Consider the following 25,829-nt stretch of genomic DNA (forward strand, 5'->3'; position numbering starts at 1 on the left):
TAGTGCTAACGGTTACTGAGATTATCCGCGGACGGACGGACGGACGGACGGACGTTCGCTAGTTTGCAGGTGGTACAGCGACATCTAACGAAAAATGTGGACATCAAAAAATACTTATACATTTTACGAAAACAAGTCATTGCCCAGTTTGCGGGGGTAACAGTGACATCTAGCGAACGACAGCGAACAACTCTATCGTTGAGTTTCCTAAACATATCCTAAGTACATTGGGTTTCTCAACAATAAATAAATAAATAAAATTCACTTTTTCTTTTGACTGAAAACACCGTGTTGATAACCTCTCTTTCCCTCCCTTTCTTCCCTTGGCTTCTGGCTGGCTTCCTAAACTTTGACGAGCCATAACATAATATTAAAAATGTAGGGGCTAAGTTTTGATTCCCATAGAAAAATTGAATTACGCGCCATTTCCAGTGCCAAGTTTCGATTGATCGTCATAGTTGACAGACGTCAAAAATACAACGTTACCTCTTTAGTTTTCTAACAGATGGCGTTAGTTATACAAAATAGTAAACGATGTTTTCTTACTCCTTAGAGTCCTAACAGATGGCGTTAGTAGTACAATATTGAACACAAAACTGAGATTTGATTTTTTTTTAAATGACAATAAAATAATATTTTTTTACAGATATGAAATCTAGATATGAATATAAATTACTATGTTTAAGCACAACTTCATAGGCGTGATAGTTTTTTCAAAAAATGTACCACAAGGTTCGGAACTTTGTCGACTATAGGAGGGCTTCGCTACCGCTCGCCCTGATAAGTAGGATACTGAAATCTTCTTTCTTCGTTGAGCCATCACAGCTAACTTTAACTTACAAACGGTCTTAAGCACCTACACTTCTGAAGGCGCTTAAGTCATTTTTGCTAATAAAAAAAAACCACAACGTTCTATGAACATTGGTCAAGTGCGAGTCGGTTTTCAACTTTTCCATACAAAGAACTCATGAGCGCCTGAACGACTATGATGGCAAAGTTAACGTTTCGAACTTTCAAGACTTTACGTATATATCTCGGAAACGATAAGAGATAGAGCAAAATGGACTTCAGATTTGGGCTTTCGGTGGCACAAATTCTATGTTTTCGTCAACAGACACCTTTTTTTGGACCGATTTGAATAAAATTTTGCTCAGTCAATTTATAAACGGTCTTAAGCGCCTCCTTTTTAGTAGGAACTTAAGTCATTTTGTACAAATGAAAAAAAAATTGAACAAGTTCTAAAAAGAAAAAGACAGAAATGAATTTCTTTATACCTGTCCAACTCGATTACACAATTTTAAGACGTTTAGTAACTACTTGCAGCGGCAGTGAGTGAAATTCGTAATCTGAGTTTTTTTCTCTTAAGTCCGAATTACGCTTGACTGTAGATTTCTAATAGGTTTTCCTGTAATCTACATGGAGAGGGCTATCTCGTGTATTTTTTTGAAAATTTTACGCTAAGTAGTTTCGGAGATAAGGGGGGGGGAATGGTCATTTTTTGCTTATTTTCTTAAATTATTTCTAAATTACCAAAACAAAAAATATAAAAAAAATATATTTCAGATGCTGATAAAATGCTCTTTCATTTGATATGTAACACAATATAGTTTTAATAACTTTGATTTTTAATTTTCAATTTTACCCCCCAAAAGTGACCCCTGTGATTAAATTTCATTTAATTAAATTACATTTCCGTCTTTGGGCCACAGGTTTACATACGTGTGCCAAATTTCAAGTAAATCGGTCCAGTAGTTTCGGAGAAATCGGCTGTGACAGAGGGACAGACAGACACGCGAGTGATCCTATAAGGGTTCCGTTTTTCCTCTTTGAGGTACGGAACCCTAAAAATTATCAATAATCTCAAAAAGCATAGCTGGACCTGCGTTACATAATACTATGGCAGGAAAGAAGTATACCTAAATTGTTTCATATACAATTTATTTAGCATATAACACCATACAATCAATATAGGTAGTTATCATTAAGTAATTACTTAAACAACGCTTACTCGTCGTATTTGAGATAACATACATACATCCATGAGTAGATACTTACCTACTTATCATTACCTACACTAAATAAAATAATAATTCAAGTAAAAAAAAAAAAGATATTTATTTACCAACACAGCACGAAATGGAAATATAAGAACTTATAAAAACTTAGTAAGTAAAATTAGAATTACAGATGTGTGTGCCTGTGCAGTAAAATGGATGAGAGTCCGTTTTCACAACATCCGATCCGATATCGGATGTCGGAAGGATTTCAATAGAAAAAATCCAAGATGCCGACTGTAATGTATGGAATATCGGTCCGACATCCGATATCGGATCGAATAACTTTCGTGAAATTCGATTTCCTAATGACTGAAAACGCATATCTCAAAGGCATCCTAACAATGCTGTAGAGCTATATCGCATGCGTGGGTGCGCGGGGCGATTTTCAGTCCCCAACCAATAAACTTAAATCTAATACGGGAGTAAAAAAATAACTAAATAAAGTCAAATGTTCAAAAAGTTGCTCAAAAACAAGGAAAATGACCGTCAAGGAAAATATTACACGGAATAAAACCACTTGGTTATTTCAGGCAGTACGATAAGAAATATTTATGCGAGGAAAAACACAATGTTTTCGAAATAATATAAATTAATGTTTGTCTCGAAACCATTCATTTTACTGAAGGTCAATGTAGACTAAACAAATCTGATCCAATTCTTAAAATACTTAAGACATATAATTGTGTGAGAGAAAATAATACATGCATTTCGTGATAAATTCTGAAGAGCTACAAAAATAATCCGTGCCAAAATAATATGCATAGGTACAATACATTGGTAAAGCTGAATTCTATCCAAGAATACCATTAGGGACTGTAGCCAAGATGACAATCAACTGAGGAACATAATATTATATTATTTTTTTAACCTTTTGAGCGCCTTGTAACCGCCAAGATGTAACTATCAGCAGGAAAGTCACTTTGAGTTGTCAAAGACACTGAAACCACCAACCAATTAGTCCGACGTAAAACACTGGTTACTGGCGTCGGAGGCGCGCGCGACGGATGGGCCTTTTACTGTCCTTGGTTTTCAAAGGGCTTAAATATTTATATGTGTGTTTTAAGAGGTCTACACTAAACTACTTAACTCTTAGCAGCTCACTATACTATAACTAAATTAATAGTGCAAATTCAGTTGTTTCGTTTCGAATCGAACAATTTTAACAAGACCGAAGCACTTCTGTTTCATTTGATATTGATTAATATTCATAGGAAGCAATTTGTACTATAGTATTAGGATCGTGGGATGTTAGGCCATTATAAATTAATAAATAATTTATTAATTTACCTACAGCTGGCCCTTTTGAGTACGCCACAAGGCACCTAGCCTTTCAAAGATTTCATAATTCGAGAAATCGGGACTAATGGACGGGTGGTCTAGATGTCCCGGGCATGAGCTTCGAGGATCGGTCGCTTCTTCATACAATCGCCATGCGCGGAATCCATGGGGTCACGGGGGTCATGCCCCCTAGGCTGGCCATACAAATAGATCACGTGACCCCCCGGGGGCCTGGGCCTTTACCACGTGACCCCCCCGGGCATGAAGCTGGATCGCGCTTGACAATCGCACGTGTGACCGGTCTTCCGTATCGTCAAAAACGGATGATTTTGACCTTAAAAAAGCAGTTATTTAATGGAAACGTAATAAATACAAGAGCCTTGGCAAGCAGTACCATTTCGTACCTTTTGGCGTTGAAACTAGATCCATGGGGCTAGCAAGAACAAGTTTTGGTTGGTTGAGGTAAGTATATGGGGATCGAAGAGCTGGCGACTTCCTTGAACATATCAGCATTGCGATACAGCGAGGAAGTGTCGCTAGCGTCCTTGGTACAATGCTTGAGGCCTCTGAGATATTAGCTAGCTTTTAGTTTCCTTAATGTCCTAAATGAGGCTAGACGGTGGGCCTATCATCCGCAGTACATCATTCACCATAATTCAGTGTTGCTTTGTCGACGCAAATGGGCCCCTGTTATTAATGTATTGTTAAGTGATTGTTGCTATTAGTCTGTCAATACAATAACTGCTAATAGACTATGAAGTCGGGTAATAAGTTATCCTAGCACGCTTGATCGAGGTAGATGATGTAACGTCCTTCACGTATCACCAAACATACAATTTGCATCAATATAAATAACCACTAGAACATACTGTAATATATTATTACCTAGGCATCTGCGAAGTGCGCAGAGTTACTTCCTGACAAACTGACTGAAGGGATCAAGGGTCAAACAGATTTTATATGTATAGTATGGTGAATTGGTTATATCTCTCCAATGCTAATTGTGTGCGTTAGTGCTAATTTTATAACGGGAAACATATTTTTCGTTCTTGCCACTTAAATACAAAAAGCAGGATACGATTATTACGAATGTACCATTGTCGTTAACTTTTATAATATTGTCCACAGAAGTGACGTTTTTACTGAATGTTTTTGACCGACAACTGTGTCTTACGCAAGTCTGGCAGCTGGGGAGCGGGGCTTTATCGAGCTATGAATTTTTAAAGATTTAATTTTTTGAGGCCCAAAAAAGGTGTTTGAGGCAACCTGGAATTATTAAAAAGTGAAAATAGAGTTCCTCAGAAGTCGCATAGTATTTATGCCAGATCATTTGGCCGGGTCCTTCACCGTGCCAGAACGGTACAAAGTGGTAAAAAAAAAAAATCCAAAAAAGGTTCTTGAGGCAGTCTGTCATTTTTACCAGTGAAAGATAAGGGTCTAAATAGCCATGGAAAAATAATGCCATGACATGAGGTGGGGTCCGTACCCTGCCATTCGATCTTGAAAGTCAATTTTTTAGTTTTTCGTTAATAACTCGTAAACGGTGGCCCACAGCAAAAAAATATGTTAAACAGAAAATATCTACATAAAATTTCCTACAAGAAAGGTTATGTACGTTTTTTCGATAGGATCAATATATAAATAGATAATTTAGTAAGAAAGTTTTTTTAATCGATTACATGCTCCGTTTTTCGTCAATACCTCGTAAACGGTGGCCCACAGCAAAAAACTATGTTAAACAGAAAATATCTACATAAAATTTCCTATAAGAAAGGTTATATAACTTTTTTCGCTAGGATCAATTTTTTAGTTAGAAAGTATTTTTAAATAGATATTTGGGCCGTTTTTTGTTGATAACTCAAAAACGGTGGCTCACAGCCAAAAATAATGTTAGACAGAATTAATCTACATAATATTTCCTACAAGAAAGGTTCTATACGTTTTTCGCTAGAATCAATATTTTAGTTGGAAAGTATTTTTAAATACTTTTCATGGGCAGTTTTTTGTTAATAACTCGAAATCGGTGGCTCACAGCCAAAAATAATGTTATACAGAATTAATCTACATAATATTTCCCACAAGAAAGGTTCTATAACATTTTTCGCTAGAATCAATATTTTAGTTGGAAAGTATTTTTAAATAGATTACATGGGCCGTTTTTTGTTAATAACTCGAAATCGGTGGCTCACAGCCAAAACTAATGTTACACAAAATTAATCTACATAATATTTCCTACAAGAAGGGTTCTATAACATTTTTCGCTAGAATCAATATTTTAGTTGGAAATTATTTTTAAATAGATTTCATGGGCCGTTTTTTGTTAATAACTCGAAATCGGTGGCTCACAGCCAAAACTAATGTTACACAGAATTAATCTTCATAATATTTCCTACAAGAAAGGTTCTATAATATTTTTCGCTAGGATCAATATTTTAGTTGGCAAGTATTTTTAAATAGATTTCATGGGCCGTTTTTTGTAAATACCTCGTAAACGGTGGCCTACAGCTAAATAAAATGTTCACGAGAAAAAAATCTACATAAGATTTCCTACAAGAAAGGTTCTATACGTTTTTCGCTAGAATCAATATTTTAGTTGGAAAGTATTTTGAAATGGGCCGCTTTTTGTTGATAACTCAAAAACGGTGGCGCACAGCAAAAAATAATGGTATACAGAATTAATCGTCATAATATTTCCTACAAGAAAGGTTCTATAAGATTTTTCGATAGGATGAATATTTTAGTTGGAAAATATTTTTAAATAGATTTCATGGGCCGTTTTTTGTAAATACCTCGTAAACGGTGGCCCACAGCTAATTAAAATGTTCACAAGAATAAAATCTACATAAAATTTCCTATAAGAAAGGTTCTATACGTTTTTTCGCTAGTATCAATATTTTAGTTGGAAAGTATTTTGAAATAGATTACATGGGCCGCTGTTTGTTAATAACATCAAAAACGGTGCTCCATTACCAGAAATAATATTAAACAGAAATAATCTATATAATATTTGCTACAAGAAACGTTATGTAAGATTAATTTTTTTTATTAAGCAGTAACGTCTGCTAACGATTCTAAACATTTTTATACGTCACCCTAAGACGTGTAAAAAAGGAAAGGCATGGAAAGATTTGCGAAGTCCGGCGTGGCTTCCGTAGCTCAATTGGTAAGAGCATTGCACGGATTGCAAAAATGGTGCGGGTTCAAGTCCCGCCGGAAGCGTAAATTTTTCCATTTTTTCCTTTAATATAAAAATGTTATGTAAGATTTTTCGTTAGGATCAATATTTTAGTAGGACAGTATTTTAAATAGATTACACGAGCCGTTTTTTGCAAATAACTCGAAAACGGTGGTCCACAGCTAAATCAATCTTCAACGGGAATAACAAACATAAAATTTGCTACATTAAAAGTTTTGTACGTTTTTTCGCTAGGATCAATAATATTTAAATAGATTTATTTATTTTATTTATTTACACAAAGAAAATTACACAGTATGACAGTATACAAAACTAAAGCACCGTGAATTTTAAATAAACATTACAACAAGTAGCACAAAATTAAATATTAAATAAACAGCAAAATCAAAACATTACATACCATAACATAACTAATAAATAACAGATGAAGGCCTAGCATCCAATCCCACAAAAACCTCATGCATTCGTCACGTATAAACGCCCATCTGCTCGCAAGAATATCAACATTAGGTGCCACGTCTAAAAACTCATTCACTATTTGCAGTGCACGAACTAGCGGTCACTTGCGGCAAAACACGGTTCGAGCGGCCGGCACCGCCGGTAGGGTGCCTACATTCACGAAAAGCATATTTCGTCACAGAGGGAACAAATAGACGGACCAGCTGGGATACTAAAACCGGGCAATCTGACTCCCCCTTCAAAATACCACATGCAACAGACATCAGCACGACATTACGCCTAACTTCTAACGAGAAGAAACCCAACGTCCCCAAAAGGAATTTTGTTGGGTACAAGAATCGGTAATACCCGTACATTTTTTTATAAAAGAAACGCAAAAATATTTTTGGACCTTTTCGAGCAGCAGGATGTAGAGCGCTTCATGGGGATTCCAAACGGCTGAGGCTGTCTCAAGCTTACTTCTCACGAGGGCAGTATAAAGAAGCTTTATGTCCCTGGGATTGTCAAATTCTTTGGCGTTGCGGACAACAAACCCAAGCCTGCGGTAACAGTCTGCAGCAAGCATTGTCATGTGCTCATGAAAGTTAAGGTGGGAATCTAAAACAACCCTCAAGTCCCGTATCGATGTGACACGGGCGATGGGTTTCCACCCCAGGAGATACTGCCTACACAGGGGACTACGCGCTTTACAAAAAGTAATAAACGCACAGTTGTCAACATTGAACTGAAGTTTCAGAAGTTTGTTTACAAGACTCAATTCATAAACCCGATCAATATCACTTTGTAAAGATTGTAAGTCAGAATCTTCCTGGACCCTGTAAATTAGTTTCAGGTCGTCAGCATAGAATAGGCATTGCGCATGCTTAGGCACCAAAGCCAGATCATTGACCATAATACCAAAGAGCAGAGGACCCAGAATAGAGCCCTGACTGACCCCGGAACGGGTGGGGTAGGCACTCGACACAAAGCATCCGTGCTGCACATATTGCCGTCTATCACGTAGATAACTAGCAAAAAGTTATTAAAAAAAACCGGCCAAGAGCGTGTCGGGCCACGCTCAGTGTAGGGTTCCGTAGTTTTTCGTATTTTTCTCAAAAACTACTGAATCTATCAAGTTCAAAACAATTTTCCTAGAAAGTCTTTATAAAGTTCTACTTTTGTGATTTTTTTCATATTTTTAAACATATGGTTCAAAAGTTAGAGGGGGGGGACGCACTTTTTTTCCTTTAGGAGCGATTATTTCCGAAAATATTAATATTATCAAAAAACGATCTTAGTAAACCCGTATTCATTTTTAAATACCTATCCAACGATATATCACACGTTGGGGTTGGAATGAAAAAAATATCAGCCCCCACTTTATATGTAGGGGGGGTACCCTAATAAAACATTTTTTCCATTTTTTATTTTTGCACTTTGTTAGCGTGATTGATATACATATTGGTACCAAATTTCAGCTTTCTAGTGCTTACGGTTACTGAGATTATCCGCGGACGGATGGGCGGACGGACGGACGGACGGACGGACGGACAGACGGACAGACAGACATGGCGAAACTATAAGGGTTCCTAGTTGACTACGGAACCCTAAAAAACGAAATTTGAAAACGTGTACCGAAAAAACTGATTTCTTTTAAGTATAAAAAGACATATTTTAAAATATTATATTATGATTAACTAGCTTAAGATATGTTCTTTTAGGAACATTATCAGTTTTTAGGGTTCCGTAGTCAACTAGGAACCCTTATAGTTTCGCCATGTCTGTCTGTCCGTCCGTCCGTCCGTCCGTCCGTCCGTCCGCCCGTCCGTCCGCGGATAATCTCAGTAACCGTAAGCACTAGAAAGCTGAAATTTGGTACCAATATGTATATCAATCACGCTAACAAAGTGCAAAAATAAAAAATGGAAAAAAATGTTTTATTAGGTACCCCCCTACATATAAAGTGGGGGCTGATATTTTTTTCATTCCAACCCCAACGTGTGATATATCGTTGGATAGGTATTTAAAAATGAATAAGGGTTTACTAAGATCGTTTTTTGATAATATTAATATTTTCGAAATAATCGCTCCTAAAGGAAAAAAAGTGCGTCCCCCCTCTAACTTTTGAACCATATGTTTAAAAAATATGAAAAAAATCACAAAAGTAGAACTTTATAAAGACTTTCTAGGAAAATTGTTTTGAACTTGATAGGTTCAGTAGTTTTTGAGAAAAATACGAAAAACTACGGAACCCTACACTGAGCGTGGCCCGACACGCTCTTGGCCGGTTTTTTTAATAATCACTTAAGTATAGTTTCTTTATAGTTTTGAATGAAAAATGTTACATTTTGCAAAAACCGCTCTTCTTTAGGAATAAGGCCTCTTAACCTTGGTTGATTCCGTTTCGCGCTACTTAGATAGAGGGATGCAGGTGGACGTGCTGTACTTTGATTTCAAAAAAGCCTTTGATCGCGTAGATAACGACGTACTCTTAAGCAAATTATGCAGCATTGGTTTCTCGCCTAAACTGCTTTGCCTTTTTGCTAGTTATCTACGTCCGGGGTCAGTCAGGGCTCTATTCTGGGTCCTCTGCTCTTTGGTATTATGGTCAATGATCTGGCTTTGGTGCCTAAGCATGCGCAATGCCTATTCTATGCTGACGACCTGAAACTAATTTACAGGGTCCAGGAAGATTCTGACTTACAATCTTTACAAAGTGATATTGATCGGGTTTATGAATTGAGTCTTGTAAACAAACTTCTGAAACTTCAGTTCAATGTTGACAACTGTGCGGTTATTACTTTTTGTAAAGCGCGTAGTCCCCTGTGTAGGCAGTATCTCCTGGGGTGGAAACCCATCGCCCGTGTCACATCGATACGGGACTTGAGGGTTGTTTTAGATTCCCACCTTAACTTTCATGAGCACATGACAATGCTTGCTGCAGACTGTTACCGCAGGCTTGGGTTTGTTGTCCGCAACGCCAAAGAATTTGACAATCCCAGGGACATAAAGCTTCTTTATACTGCCCTCGTGAGAAGTAAGCTTGAGACAGCCTCAGCCGTTTGGAATCCCCATGAAGCGCTCTACATCCTGCTGCTCGAAAAGGTCCAAAAATATTTTTGCGTTTCTTTTATAAAAAAATGTACGGGTATTACCGATTCTTGTACCCAACAAAATTCCTTTTGGGGACGTTGGGTTTCTTCTCGTTAGAAGTTAGGCGTAATGTCGTGCTGATGTCTGTTGCATGTGGTATTTTGAAGGGGGAGTCAGATTGCCCGGTTTTAGTATCCCAGCTGGTCCGTCTATTTGTTCCCTCTGTGACGAAATATGCTTTTCGTGAATGTAGGCACCCCCTACCGGCGGTGCCGGCCGCTCGAACCGTGTTTTGCCGCAAGTGACCGCTAGTTCGTGCACTGCAAATAGTGAATGAGTTTTTAGACGTGGCACCTAATGTTGATATTCTTGCGAGCAGATGGGCGTTTATACGTGACGAATGCATGAGGTTTTGTGTGGGATTGGATGCTAGGCCTTCATCTGTTATTTATTAGTTATGTTATGGTATGTAATGTTTTGATTTTGCTGTTTATTTAATATTTAATTTTGTGCTACTTGTTGTAATGTTTATTTAAAATTCACGGTGCTTTAGTTTTGTATACTGTCATACTGTGTAATTTTCTTTGTGTAAATAAATAAAATAAATAAATCTATTTAAATATTATTGATCCTAGCGAAAAAACGTACAAAACTTTTAATGTAGCAAATTTTATGTTTGTTATTCCCGTTGAAGATTGATTTAGCTGTGGACCACCGTTTTCGAGTTATTTGCAAAAAACGGCTCGTGTAATCTATTTAAAATACTGTCCTACTAAAATATTGATCCTAACGAAAAATCTTACATAACATTTTTATATTAAAGGAAAAAATGGAAAAATTTACGCTTCCGGCGGGACTTGAACCCGCACCATTTTTGCAATCCGTGCAATGCTCTTACCAATTGAGCTACGGAAGCCACGCCGGACTTCGCAAATCTTTCCATGCCTTTCCTTTTTTACACGTCTTAGGGTGACGTATAAAAATGTTTAGAATCGTTAGCAGACGTTACTGCTTAATAAAAAAAAATTAATCTTACATAACGTTTCTTGTAGCAAATATTATATAGATTATTTCTGTTTAATATTATTTCTGGTAATGGAGCACCGTTTTTGATGTTATTAACAAACAGCGGCCCATGTAATCTATTTCAAAATACTTTCCAACTAAAATATTGATACTAGCGAAAAAACGTATAGAACCTTTCTTATAGGAAATTTTATGTAGATTTTATTCTTGTGAACATTTTAATTAGCTGTGGGCCACCGTTTACGAGGTATTTACAAAAAACGGCCCATGAAATCTATTTAAAAATATTTTCCAACTAAAATATTCATCCTATCGAAAAATCTTATAGAACCTTTCTTGTAGGAAATATTATGACGATTAATTCTGTATACCATTATTTTTTGCTGTGCGCCACCGTTTTTGAGTTATCAACAAAAAGCGGCCCATTTCAAAATACTTTCCAACTAAAATATTGATTCTAGCGAAAAAACGTATAGAACCTTTCTTACTTACGATCACTCGTTTAGAATCGTGATTGTGCTGTTAAATATGTTATTTGGGGTAATAAATGATCACAATCCTATTTGTTATATCCAGCATGGGAAGCATGGTCGCGCGATAGACGATAAAATCTATCGCGCGACCATGCTCCCCGTGCTGTACGAGGTAATCATAGTTTGACATTTTAAGATTTATTTGAAATGGTGGATAAATAACCTTCCGTATCTTCCCCATTTTTTCGATAAAAAGAGGTTTACATTATGTATTTTTCCTGCGATTCCTGCATTTATTGTAACTCTTAAATAATATTATCCTAAACTAGAACTTCTTGTTGACATATAAGAAAAAATTATACATATAGGACATACCTTTCTGTCGACAGTCATTTTTTTAAAGCACCTGAAATTCGAATAAAATACACTGTGTTGATACGGGCCCGCTCACTCCGCTCAGTCTGCGCCGAGCGCTCGTAGACAACGGACTTGCGTTCGATCGTCCGGCGCTCCTTGCTTTCGTAAGTAGCTAGATAGTTCCGAGAAATGCTGTATACTGCGACTTAACAAATCTTGATCCTGTGGGTGGCAAACAGGCATACGGTCTTATATATAGCTGCAACCCCACTGATTTCTAATCTCTCCCTATATCTGGAGAACGGCTAAACCGATTTCGACGGTAGAGGGAGCGGGGAGACGTGTGGAAAAAATATGGAATCTGGTCTGCGACTCTTGGGTCAAAAAATGTTGGACGGCCTGGCTAAACGGGGGGAGATATTGGGGGGGTGCTCGACCAAATGTCATAGAAGACCCTGGGCAGTTTTTGAGGCCGCTATTTTTTTTCAAAATGGCCGACTTTTTTTTTGTAGATTTTTCAAGTTTATCCTAGAGTGCTCAAATTTTGGTCATAGAATCTCTCTAGGGTCTAGATTAGAATGATATAAAAATTTTTTGAAAAATGCTACAAATGTGAAAAAAATTTCCACTTTTTGTATGGCAACTTTTAAACCGTAAGAGATAGCCGGGGGGTGCTCGATCAAATGTCATACAGGAGCCCGAGTAGAAAAAAGTTGCATCAAAAAAATTCAAAATGGCCGACTTTTTTTTTTTCAAGTTGGTCCGAGCGCGCTGAAATTTTGCATGCGGCTGTATGGGCCCCTAGAATACAAATGTCAAAAAAAATTTTTCGAAAATCCAAGATGGCCGCCGTTATGGCAAAATAAATTTTTCAAGTATTTTCGCGAACCCGAAGGGCGAGCTTCAGGGTGGGAGGCCGAAGGCCGATCCCGCGGAGGGCCGCAGGAACGGAGCTCACCTTTAGGCTCCCACCCGGGCCAAATCCAAGTAATTTCACTGCGGGCATAAAGTGCTCCCATACAATTTCCTTACAAAAGTGTCTTAAACAAGCGTAACCGGCGGGCCGAAGGTCCGACGGTGGAGCTTCGGAGCCGAGCGAAGGCCGAAGGCCGAGCTCCGCGTAGGGCCTAAGGCCCGGCGTCCCTGATCGACTCGCCGGCGGTCCGGGAAGTTGGAAAAATACTTTCCAACTAAAATATTGATCCTAGCGAAAAATATTATAGAATCTTTCTTGTAGGAAATATTATGAAGATTAATTCTGTGAAACATTAGTATTGGCTGTGAGCCACCGATTTCGAGTTATTAACAAAAAACGGCCCATGAAATCTATTCAAAAATACTTTCCAACTAAAATATTGATTCTAGCGAAAAATGTTATAGAACCTTTCTTGTAGGAAATATTATGTAGATTAATTCTGTATAACATTATTTTTGGCTATGAGCCACTGATTTCGAGTTATTAACAAAAAACGGCCCATGAAATCTATTTAAAAATACTTTCCAACTAAAATATTGATCCTAGCGAAAAATCTTATAGAACCTTTTTTGTAGAAAATATTATGTAGATTAATTCTGTCTAACATTATTTTTGGCTGTGAGCCACCGTTTTTGAGTTATCAACAAAAAACGGCTCAAATATCTATTTAAAAATACTTTCCAACTAAAAAATTGATCCTAGCGAAAAAAGTTATATAACCTTTCTTATAGGAAATTTTATGTAGATATTTTCTGTTTAACATATTTTTTTGCTGTGGGCCACCGTTTACGAGGTATTAACGAAAAACGGAGCATGTAATCGATTAAAAAAAACTTTCTTACTAAATTATCCATTTATATATTGATCCTATCGAAAAAACGTACATAACCTTTCTTGTAGGAAATTTTATGTAGATATTTTCTGTTTAACATATTTTTTTGCTGTGGGCCACCGTTTACGAGTTATTTACGAAAAACTAAAAAATTGACTTTCAAGATCGAATAGCAGGGTACGGACCCCACCTCATGTCATGGCATTATTTTTCCATGGCTATTTAGACCCTCATCTTTCACTGGTAAAAATGACAGACTGCCTCAAGAACCTTTTTTGGAATTATTTTTTTACCACTTTGTACCGTTCTGGCACGGTGAAGGACCCGGCCAAATGATCTGGCATAAATACTATGCGACTTCTGAGGAACTCTATTTTCACTTTTTAATAATTCCAGGTTGCCTCAAACACCTTTTTTGGGCCTCAAAAATTAAATCTTTAAAAATTCATAGCTCGATAAAGCCCCGCTCCCCAGCTGCCAGACTTGCAGACCTGATGTTGGCTATGATCAGAGAAGCATCTGAGCACCTTTCCAGGTTGCCTCAAGGACCTACTCCAAAATCCTGCCAGCTCTCCGTCTATATGATAGATGGCGCCACAAAAAAAATGTCTTGTAGCTTTCGATTATACTTGTAGATGGCGTCTTACAAATAGATTTACGCAATTTCCTAGCAATAACACAAATGTGACCATATTAGTACCTGCACTTTACACAGAAGCCAAATAATGTATAAATCGTGCCAAATAACTTTACCAAGCATAAAGTAGCATAATTCATATCACATACCATCATACCATCATATACTAGTATAACTTGATCTGTACACTCAAACGAATTCTATTTAATCTTAGGTCATATGTATTCTGCTTTATACAACAGTCTGCAATGTTATCAGATCATTCGAAATAGCCAAGGTGCTCAAGATAATACTGGCCCCGTAGCCGAATGGCATTTCTCCGACGCCAAACGAAAGCTATACGCCGATGGCTCTGTCGCGCCAATACGCAAGCGCGATAGAGATAGATATCTACTAGCGCTTCGTTTCGTGAGCGTTTCGTGAGCGATTGTGCCATTCGGCTAGCCACCCAGGCGTGTTTACATGTTTGTGACCATCTCAGCCGCTCTGATATATTTGGCGGCTATAAAGGTTTATTGGCGACTAAGGTGCGTTTGCGCAGGTCGCGCAACCATCTGGCAGCCTTGAGTATGGGAAAGTTACGAGTTGCGTATGATACTTGTAGTGCGGGCTCTTTGTGTGGGTACAACATTTCAATGTTTACTAGATGTAGCATATGGGTCTATATTTTTTATTTTCTTGTATCTATTATTATTATTTTCTTTGGATCCTGTGTGTGTAGCCGAATTACCGCTGCAACGCATTAAGACGATACGATACAGGTCAATTCTCCATACAAACGCTCTTGACTATTTCCTCCCTGGTTTTTGAAGATAGAGCAACGTTTTTTTCAACACAGATTATTATTATTTTTATATGGGTCGGACCGTTTTGATTTTTTTGCTATTTTTATTTTAAAAGACGCTGGAGCCAATTAAAAATTTCTAAAAACGGCCTTTTTCAATATGGCTCAAAAAATGGTGTGATACTCAAGATCGGTAACAATTAGCCAAAAAATCTAAACAGTCCGACACAGATTATCTCATTGTTATTCAGATTCTCAGATTTCGTTCCGTTTAAATAAGTTTTGAAGGAGGAAACAGTCGAGAGCGGAACCTCGATTGTAAAGATTTTTTCGCAATATCTTTTAACTGAGTTGTTATTAATGGACATTTTTTTTTCGATAAATCTATAGTTAATAACACTAGTATATTTAAATGAAATTCCCAAATTGAAAGGAGTACTCCTTTCCATTTTAGCATTTTTGCTCCGGTAGCGTCTTAACATTAACATTAGCGCTGATAACATTTGGCTGGTTTGAAGTACTCCTGATCATGGAGAAGGGTAAATACAAAATATACTTGTCCAGGAAATATTACAATTTTTTCACTCATTACAATTTTTTTTTCGTAATTTTTATGGCATATGGTGACTAAAATGGTATAGACTAATCCCCTTATTCATAAACGTTCACTAACGTTAACAAGCCGATAAAAATCGATTGTCCTTTTCTAGCACACCAGTACGTTGGAAAGAGACAAACGATTTTTATCGGATTGATAACTTTAGTGAACGTTTATGAATAGGGGGGTAAATAGATAACTCTATCTATATCGACAAAAAATTCCAATCAAATAGGTAGAAAAACATTGGTACAGATGTTTTCACGTCTGTCATATATAAAACGCTTTCTGTTAGATGTAATGTATGGTGTGGATACAAATACTGAGTATCTTTAAGTGTATTATCAGTTTTATAAGAGCCACAAAAGGTATGGTCAGTTCCTAACCGAATAGCCCAATAACAATAAGTAGGTCATTAAGGGCTTAAGTCCTAATCATTTCTTGTTCCTATTTGCGGAAATTGAGGAACTAGGAGCGTTACCATTTTTTCACAGCTAGCCCTCTATGCTATGCTGTTAACCTAACGATAAAGTTACGTGAGCGTTTTCACACTATGCGATCCGATATCGGATGTAGGAAGGATGTGAAAGACGGCGTCTTTAATATAGGTAGGTACCTGTTTTTATCGATTTCCGTTAATTTTAAGGGCAGATTCTTTAGGTCAAATACAATTCATTTATCTAAGACACTACCTAATGTCTTTTGGTGTGGTGAAAAATGTTGTGTTTCACTCTGTGGCAATGTTTAACCTTCGTGCCTTGAAACCCTCGCAACGCTCAAGGTTTCACTTTTGGAACCACTCTCTACGCTCGCGGTACTGCTGGTACCAATATTGGCACGTGCGGTTAAACAGCTTTGTCCCGTTGTAAAACAAATAACTAGGTATTAAAGTCAAACTTCAAATCAAGAGTGAATAGGCATCTTCTGGGCGAGCTCACTCCATCGTAGGCCACGTCTTTGCCTTTGGCTAGTCTGTGGCCAAGAGTAAGCCCATTTATAATAATAAAAAACCGTAAGCATTATCATCATTATTTATCCCGGCAGTTGCCACGGCTCTTGGGAGCCTAGGGTCCGCTTTGACAACTAATCCCAAGATTTGGTGTAGGCACTAATTTTTACGAAATCGACTGCCATCTGACCTTCCAAATAAGCATTATATATTATACTTATACACAAATATAAATACAAATATACATACAAATAATATATTATAAACATTATGCATATGGGCGAAGGAGAACTAATTAACTTGTGCCGCACTCAGCAGATGCTGGTGCAGCATGCGTTTGAAAATTAACTTACTTGGGGCCTGTCTTATAGTCAGGGGAAGTGCATTCCAGAGTCGAATAGCTTGTGCAGTGAAAGAATTTGAGAGGAAACCACTGTGGTGAGGAAGTACTGCAAGAACAAGGGATCGGGAGGAACGTAGTTCACAGCCCGGACGGGGGTCATGAAGTTAAATTTGGACTTAAGATAATTGGGAGCGGAAGGATCAAATAAAATAGAAAAAAGGCTGCACAGAACTCTAAGAGATCTGCGCTGACGTACAGGAAGGCATTTAAGTCTGTGGCGATAAAGCGAGACATGGTCAAATTTGCGCAAATTGAAAATGAAACGAATGCCATTATTGAGTGTACGCTCGAGCCTATTTAGAGAATCCTGGGTAACATTGGTAGTGCACACATCAGCATAATCGATCAATGGCAAAATCAAGGCTTGCACCAATAATTTCTTGGTACTCACCGGCAAGAAGTGCTTAAATCTATATAAAAAACGTAGTGTTGCAGTGACTTTACGCGTGACTTCTGTGAGGTGGCCATCCCATGAAAGATTTTTGTCAATTATAAGACCGAGGTCCTTTACTTGATTAGAGACTGGGATCACCGAGCCGTCAAACATGATCGATGCGACTGGAACAGCTTCCAACTTAAAAAGTTGACGCGAGCTCCCCACAATGATGGCCTGGCACTTTGAAGGGTTAACAGATATACCAAAATTACGCGACCAGTCAGCGATATGAGCCAGGTCATCATTGAGGACAGAAATAGTTGCATTTAACTGAGATACTTCAGCTTGTGCGTACAGTTGCAGATCGTCGGCGTACAAATGGTGAGGGCTTTTAAACTTGGATGTAATGAGGTTAATAAACACGGAGAATAAAAGAGGGGACAGAATACCTCCCTGTGGCACCCCTGTGCTTAAGTCATTCCAGTCAGACTGGGCTGGGCCCACACGAACAGTCTGGGACCGACAGGAAAGGTACGAGGCAAACCAAGTGATTGCTTTCGGTGAGACTTTCAAATGAGAGAGGGCAGCAAGGAGGAGATCGTGATCCACTACATTAAATGCATTCGAAAAGTCAATGAGGACCAAGACAGTGACTTTGGAAGATTCCATGCCCAGCCGTATGTCCTCAGTGACCTTGAGTAACGCTGTTGCGGTACTATGCCCAGGTCTGAACCCAGATTGGTATGGATTATATATAATTATAGGGGTGTAGGGGGGGGTAGCTACGCAGGTTCAGGTGTGCGATGCTGAGCTAGCAATGTCTATTCCCTCAAGTCTATCATACCACGTCCCCGTCGTCCATGACACTGCCGCCGCGGGTCATGGACGAACCCGTCTCACTTGTGGGACGGGTCGTACACCCTGGAAATGCTGGTGGTCGGTCGGGCGTCGCACATTTACATCTACCCCGGACCACCAGTAGCCAAGTATGAAGGCGAGGTCACAACCCGCAAGGACCTGAAAGCCCAAGCGGGTTGTGACAAACATTGGAGCATTCCGTACGACATGGCTAGTAATCTGACCTTGGTCTAATTGCTTGCCACGTCTCAGGGATCTCCCGGTTCCGCTTATGGTGTAGGTGACTTAAGCGGACTACACTCACCTACCTGCGCTTGTCCTGCGCAGTCGAACGCCGTGAGCCAGGATGCAGGAGTCCTGGGGGCCGAGGACTACAGGGGGTCGGGGTTAGTTATCCCCTTTAGACCAATATGCCCTTTTCGGTCTGAATTTCAGGCAAAACGGTTGCCCTGCAGCTGGCCACTGCAGGGTAATGGACACGCGTCCCGTACGGTCGAGGTGGTACGGTCCGCATGGCAAGGGGTGGGGAGGGGCGTCCTCTGGGAGGATGCCAGGGGCTCGGCCATGCTGAGGGGGCAAGGGCACGTGGACGCACTGGGGGAGATGGGATCGTCTCTCCCAGCCACGTGTCTGCAGCTCCTGATGTCGCGCATGAGTCTCACCTCTACACTCCTATACCTCTTGGGTAATCCTGGTGTCCTAAGTGACATCCCCAAAGGTGCGGGCTCCATGGAGGGTGGGAAGCCCGGGAGGTGAAAATTTAATACAAACTAAAAATGGAAAACACAAGATCCACAACCCTTACACTGGAGGGAGACGGCGCGGCTTCGGCTGCACCGGGTACCTCCCAACTACACAACACAACACAAGGAGATGGGGCGGTCTCGACAGCCCCTCCCTCCTCAACACGCGCCTATAGGGAGGCTCACGCAACCCAAATAGGCGCCTCCACACACGGCGATGGGACTGTTCCTACAGCACCGCCACACAATACACACCAGGAGGGCGCTACTTCGGCAGCAGCCCCACACACTACACACCGTGGCGGCGCCGCCCCGGCACAGCCGCCACACAAGGGACAGTCCGCACCGGGTGGGAGGGCCTCTGGGAAACCAAAGACCCGTAAGCCCGGGGCGTGGACGCCCAAACACACAGGCTCGACACCACAGCGTGCTCAGCCCCTACTACCAACACCGGGGACATCAACGGGTGCCATTCCGACGGGGGGGAAACCCCCTGGATCGGGAAAGCGTACCCAGCCCCCACTTGTTTCGGCGGGGACATCCACGGGTGCCATTCCGAAGGGGGGGAAACCCCCTGGATCGGGAAAGTGTACCCAGCCCCCACTCGCTTCGGCAGGGACTTCCGCGGGTGCCATTCCTACGGGGAACATACCCTCCGTTATGGAAAAGCGTACCCGCCCCCTGCTCCCAACACCGGGGACATCGATGGCTATCGTTCCGATAGGAGGGAAACCCCCAAGCGCGGAACAGACCCCAGCGATGGCACCGGTCCTAGACCCCATCTCCGCCCAACTGGAGGCTGGTTGGACGCTCCACGTGTCCAGGAAGGAAAGGAAGTGGAAACCCGGTAAACGGGAAGTACCTCCTATTCCACAGCCCCCGCCTGCTGCAGCTCCGGCCAGGCCGAAGAAGCTCAGCAGGAAACAGCGGCGGAGACTGAAACAAGGCCTTACGGCCCAAAACGCCCCAGCGCCACAGCAAAGCGCCCCTGGGGAAGGTGAGGCGCAGGCTGCTGGCCGCGCCCCCCCATGGGTAGAAGGGCAAAAGGAACAAGGACCGAAGGGGGGAGTAACCAGGAGGCCCGTTCATCTGCCAAGAGAGCTCGTCTGGATGAGACCACATCTCCCAGAAACGAGCCCAAGAGGCAGAGGACCGGACCAGGCGGAGTAACCCCCCGAGCTGATTACGCCGAGGCAGTGAAGGCCGACCTGCTGGTGGCGGTGACTAACGCCACCACGGGACACCTGAGCCAAGAGCAGTCGGATGAGGTCCAAAAACAGCTCCTAGGCCTAATGTCTATGGAGGCTAGACAGCCGACAGAAAACCTGCCCGCGGGCCCAATCTTCAGGGGCAAGCCGACCTACGGCGATGGATCCCTAAGGTTGTGGTGCGAGGACCAGGCTACACTGGATTGGCTGAGGCGCAGCGCGGCCACCATCACCCTCGACGACGGGGTGAAAGTGGTAATTAAGCGCCAGAGCGACATACCCAAACGTGTACGCTGCGGCATTCTGTTCCCGGGCGTCTATGATGACTTCGGTGAGGTAGGCCGATTCCTACGCTATCAGAACCCGTGGGCAGAAGTAGACCGCTGGCTTCTCAACCGGCGAGAGGTGCAGGGGACGGAAACGTTCGCTGTCGTCAGTGTGCCGGAGACAGTCGTACAGCCCCTGGTGGAACACGGGCGCCGGCTCGGCTTTATGCTGGGGTCGGTGTACGTGAAGTTCCAAGGACCACGGGGTAAATTCGGGGAGCAACCGCCCTCTAAAACCATCGCCGTCACCAGCGGCGAAGATACCACACCCGCCGAGCCAATGGACATCGCCAAGCCAGTACCCGAGGACGTAGTCCCGGTACAAGAGATGAAGAGTCCGGCGCGTTCCCCAGCGGTCTCGGAGGAGGGCGAGGAAGTACTTCTTCGCAGCTCCTCGGAGAGTGAAGGGGAATGCGCTCAAGGGCTAAAAAGTTGGCCATTGGCACGGAGGGAGGAGAACCGGTGTCGGGGGAGGAACCGATGTCGGAGGGGAGGGTGAACCGGCCCACGGAGCCCCCTTCGATAAGTGGTAAATTCCTCCAAGCCAACCTCCACCACAGCGAAACGGCAACGGCTCAGATCCGGAAGTGGTTGGAGGACAACACTACAGCCGTAATTCTGATCCAGGAGCCGTGGGTCAGAAGAGGCACCGTCTGCGGTCTCCGCAACCTAGGAGGTAAGCTAACAGTCTACGCGGGCCCGGATAACCCCGGGCCTGCATATACACAACTAATAACATACATGCGCATCCTCTAATGAGCTTCTGTTCTAGAGACCTGTGCGCCATAAAGCTGCACGGGGCGCAAAACTCCAGCCTGAAGGAGATGGTCGTGGCCTCCGTGTACATGCCGGAAGCGGATGACCCACCACCACACGACCTGACAAGGCTAGTCAATTACTGTGAAGAGGAGGGGCTAGAGCTCATCGTGGCAACCGACTCTAACGCACACCACCCCCTATGGGGCATGACAACAGGTAATGAAAGAGGTAAGAAACTTGTCGAGTACCTGTTCACTACAAATCTCAATATTCTCAACACAGGTTCAGAACCTACATTCGTCAATAAACGAAGCAGGACAATTATTGACCTGACACTGGCGACTGAAGAAGCATCGAAATTCATCGCGGGCTGGCATGTGTCAAAGGAGATGTCTTGCTCGGACCACAGGTGGATTCGATTTGATATTCAGGTAGAGACAATCACAACAGTGCCTAGAAGGAATCCACGGAAGACGAACCGTGAACTCTACACACTGCGCCTGAGCACAGCTCTGGCGCAGCAGGGAGATACCCACAAAATAGAGGGCACTGCGGTGATAGAAGAACAGGTAAGCATTTTCACGAACACAATTCTGGAATGCTATCATCAAACATGTCCCCTATCCACCCCACCGGCAACTAAAAGGAACAAAAACAAGAACAACTGGTGGGGGCCTGAACTGGAGAGACTCAGGGGTAAGATGAGGAGGCAATACAACAGAGCTATGAACACGTGCAATGACGAGGACTGGGATAACTACAGGTCCACGAAAGCCACGTACAAAAAACGCCTCAGATACAGAAGCACCAACTCGTGGCGTAAGTTCTGTACAGAAATCGAGAGCACAATGCAGGCTAACAGGGTAAGGAAGGTCCTCTCCAATAACTCCGCCATAACCTTAGGATCCCTGCGAAAGCCGGACAACTCCCTCACCACCTCGCCTGAAGAAGCGGAACTAGTTCTAGTGCGCACACACTTCCCGGATTGTGTGATCTCGCACATGACTAGTTGGGATGAGGTTGAGACCACTCCGACGGAGGACGAGTGGCAACAGACTGACGAGGTAATAAACCCGCAACGCACGCAATGGGCCATTAACAGCTTTGACTCCTTCAAATCACCGGGTAAGGACGAGATCTTCCCTGCTCTGCTTAAGTGGGGCGGGGAAGCACTCACTATAAAGCTAACCAACATCCTACGCGCCTGCTTGGCCCACACGTACGTGCCGAAACAATGGAGAGAGGTCAAAGTCATCTTCATACCAAAACCAGGTAAAAGCGACTACTCGGATCCGAAAGCATTTAGGCCCATCAGCCTAACCTCTTTTTTGCTGAAAACACTGGAGAGGTTGTGCGACAGGTATCTGAGAGAGAGGGTGCTAAACATCGTGCCCCTTCACCCTAATCAACATGCCTACAGCCCTGGCAAATCTACGGAATCAGCACTCCACGCAGTGGTGAGCAAGATTGAAGTAGCGATCAAAAGCAGGTCCATGTGCCTAGGAACCTTCATAGACATAGAAGGGGCCTTCGACAAGACCAGATTCAGCAGCATAACTGCAGCACTAGTGAGACATGGAGTAAGTACAATCCTGACCACATGGATAAATAACATGCTGAGCCAAAGGGTCATCACACTCGGGACAGGCGAGGCACAACAAGCACTAGTGGCAAAAGGATGCCCTCAAGGTGGCGTCCTCTCACCACTGTTATGGAATCTAGTGGTGAACGACCTGATCTCCACACTAAACAACAATCACTACTACACGATCGGCTACGCTGACGACATAGTGATACTAACGAGCGGCAACCACACAGGTACAGTATGTGATGTCACACGCTCCGCACTTGCCATCGTGGAACGCTGGTGCGCCGACAACGAACTCACCGTCAATCCTAACAAGACTGAGCTGGTAATGTTCACCAACAAACGCAACTTGGGGAACTTTCGCCTTCCCAGGCTGTTCAATACAGAACTCCAATTATCAACAGAGGTAAAGTATCTAGGGGTATTACTTGACAATAAACTAAATTGGAGTAACCACCTAAACAGTAAGATAGAAAAAGCTACAGTCGTATTCTGGCAATGCCGTAGAATGGTAGGCAGAACCTGGGGACTAACCCCTAAAATAACTCTATGGCTTTACCAGGCAGTAATCCGACCAATAATAAGCTACGGTGCTATAGTATGGTGGCCACGCACCAATTTATCCACTGTTGAAGCTAAACTACAACGACTTCAGAGGTTGGCCTGTATGGCGACCACGGGCTGCATGAGAACCACTCCAACCGCGGCCTTGGAAGCCATCCTAGGCCTGCCGCCGCTGCACCTCCACATACAACAAGAAGCGCTAGCTGCGGCGGTACGTCTAAAAAAGTCCAATCTCTGGAGACCACCTAGGGTACCTCACACCGAAATCCTCTATGAGGCGATAGGTAAGGCACCGCTAATAGAGGCGGTAACCGATAAGATACCGAAGCAATTCGTCTTCGACAAGAAATACAAAATACAATTACACGAAGAACCCCGTGAAGGACTTAACCCAAGGGAGCTGAGAATCTTCACGGATGGATCAAAAACAAGGTCAGGCACTGGCTCTGGGGTATTCTCAGAGGACCTCAACATACACATCTCGACACCACTAGGTGCCCACAACACAGTCTTCCAGGCAGAATGTATGGGCATCATAATGGCAGCACATGCGATCGTCTCAAGGGAGGTACGTGACTACCCCATCCGTATACTCTCCGATAGTAGGTCAGTACTACAAGCTCTACAAAGTTATACCTTTACTTCAGGGCTAATCTACGAATGTCACAGAACTCTGACAGAGGTATGCACCACCAACAGCGTAACTCTTCAGTGGATTAAAGGACACAGCAACTCGCGAGGTAACGATGGAGCCGACATCCTAGCGCGTAGAGGCTCCGAAATGAAGGTGGCAGGACCGGAGCCCATACTACCATTACCTTATGCTTGGCTTCGAAACATGCTGCGTTACAACACCAAGGTAAAACACCAACAATACTGGTCTAACCTAGGCACCTGCAGACAGGCAAAGGAAGCACTCCCGACAATCACCCCCGGATTGTCAAAAAAGGTGAGGCAACTAAAAAGGCCACAGCTCCGACTTTTAGTGGGGGCCATAACTGGCCATGCCCCTTTCAACAAACACTTATTCACCCTGGGTGTTACAGACAGCCCCTCTGCAGAGCGTGCACGGAGGCAGAGGAAACAGCCGCTCACGTCATTCTCGAATGTCCAGGGGTGGCAGAATACCGGGCACAACACCTCGGGTCGCCGGGGTGTCTCCCAGAAGTCGTCGGCAACATAAAGGGTCTGCTAGGCTTTCTGGTAGAGCTGGGTTGGCAGGAATAGTGCCGCAACCCATCACGCAAAATAGGCGCAAATTATGACGTCGAGTTGCGGAAACCGAGCCCGCGTATACCTATAACCTATATATATATATAATTATATCCGGATATAATGTTACTAACTATAGAACTAGCAGTAAGTGCTTAAATAATAAAAGAATGCCGTAGGGTAAACTCGCCTCATTCGGTGACATGCCTAATTCGGTGATAAAAGCTTTGAAGCATTATTCCAAAAGACGATTTTTGGTTGTTTCACCGAATTAGGCGTGTCACCGAATGAGGCGAGTTTACCCTATAATGTCGGCTGATAATCTGCTTATGCTTACTTGGGTTTATAATGTAACGACCGGTTTGGCTCAGTCGGTGGTGACCCTGCCTGCTGAGCCGCGGTCCTGGGTTCGAATCCCGGTAAGGGCATTTATTTGTGTGATGAGCACAGATATTTGTTCCTGAGTCATGGACGTTTTCTATAATGGCACACTCATGGTACACGTACACTGTGTAAGCAACAGATGTAGCCTTGGCGGTCAAACGAAGTCACTCCGCCTAACGACCGTGAATGTTATGGAAAATAGTTTCTTTTCACGCTGAGGAAATAATATGTGGGTTTCCAATGCAGAAGGTTTTTCTTATGTTTCATGTGAATAAGGAATACATGTTTAGAATGTATGTTGGAGCCTTATTACACATTGCAAGGTAGGTATAGGTATATAGAATTCGGGACATATACCACAGAGGAAAGGAAGAGTAACTCCATACAATAACCGTAAATGCGGGTTATTTGTATAGGCATAGTTAAGTGACATCTAGCGACAATCACGCGTCAAATAGCGTCAATTATCAGTACCACTAACTCGATACTAGGTGGAAACTGTGTCTCGTCTGCCAAAAAGTTAATATTAGAACAGTTACAACTTATATTACAAGCAGAAGGAATTGAAAACAGAATACTGATTAATACTATTGTAATATTAGCTAGAAATTGGTGAGCATTACGCCGTGGCTTGCGTGGGCGACGGCGATGCGACGCATACGAAATCAAACCTTATCGAAGTATGGGACGCGACGGCGACAGTCGCGCGACGGT

General features: G+C 42.4%; 1 protein-coding gene across 1 annotated transcript; it reads left to right on the top strand.

The window, feature by feature from the left end:
- The first annotated feature begins 19,107 nt into the window (after window positions 1-19,107).
- On the top strand, window positions 19,108-24,822 carry LOC125229817. The gene is made up of 5 exons (XM_048134758.1): window positions 19,108-19,453; window positions 19,951-20,071; window positions 20,204-20,984; window positions 21,059-21,284; window positions 21,383-24,822. Exons 1-5 carry the CDS (start codon window positions 19,108-19,110, stop codon window positions 24,700-24,702), a joined length of 4,794 nt encoding a protein of 1,597 aa, XP_047990715.1. The 3' UTR covers window positions 24,703-24,822.
- Window positions 24,823-25,829: the final 1,007 nt, after the last annotated feature.

The sequence above is a fragment of the Leguminivora glycinivorella genome, chromosome 9 (genome assembly GCF_023078275.1).
Source record: "Leguminivora glycinivorella isolate SPB_JAAS2020 chromosome 9, LegGlyc_1.1, whole genome shotgun sequence".
NCBI lineage: Eukaryota > Metazoa > Arthropoda > Insecta > Lepidoptera > Tortricidae > Leguminivora > Leguminivora glycinivorella.

Bases quoted from the DNA above. Each gene is read 5' to 3' on its own strand.
- LOC125229817 (XM_048134758.1), top strand. From the start codon at position 19,108: ATGGAAAACACAAGATCCACAACCCTTACACTGGAGGGAGACGGCGCG. The intron at 19,454-19,950 runs GTAAGCCCGGGG...CCTATTCCACAG, and splicing joins CTCTGGGAAACCAAAGACCC to CCCCCGCCTGCTGCAGCTCC. The intron at 21,285-21,382 runs GTAAGCTAACAG...TCTGTTCTAGAG, and splicing joins CGGTCTCCGCAACCTAGGAG to ACCTGTGCGCCATAAAGCTG.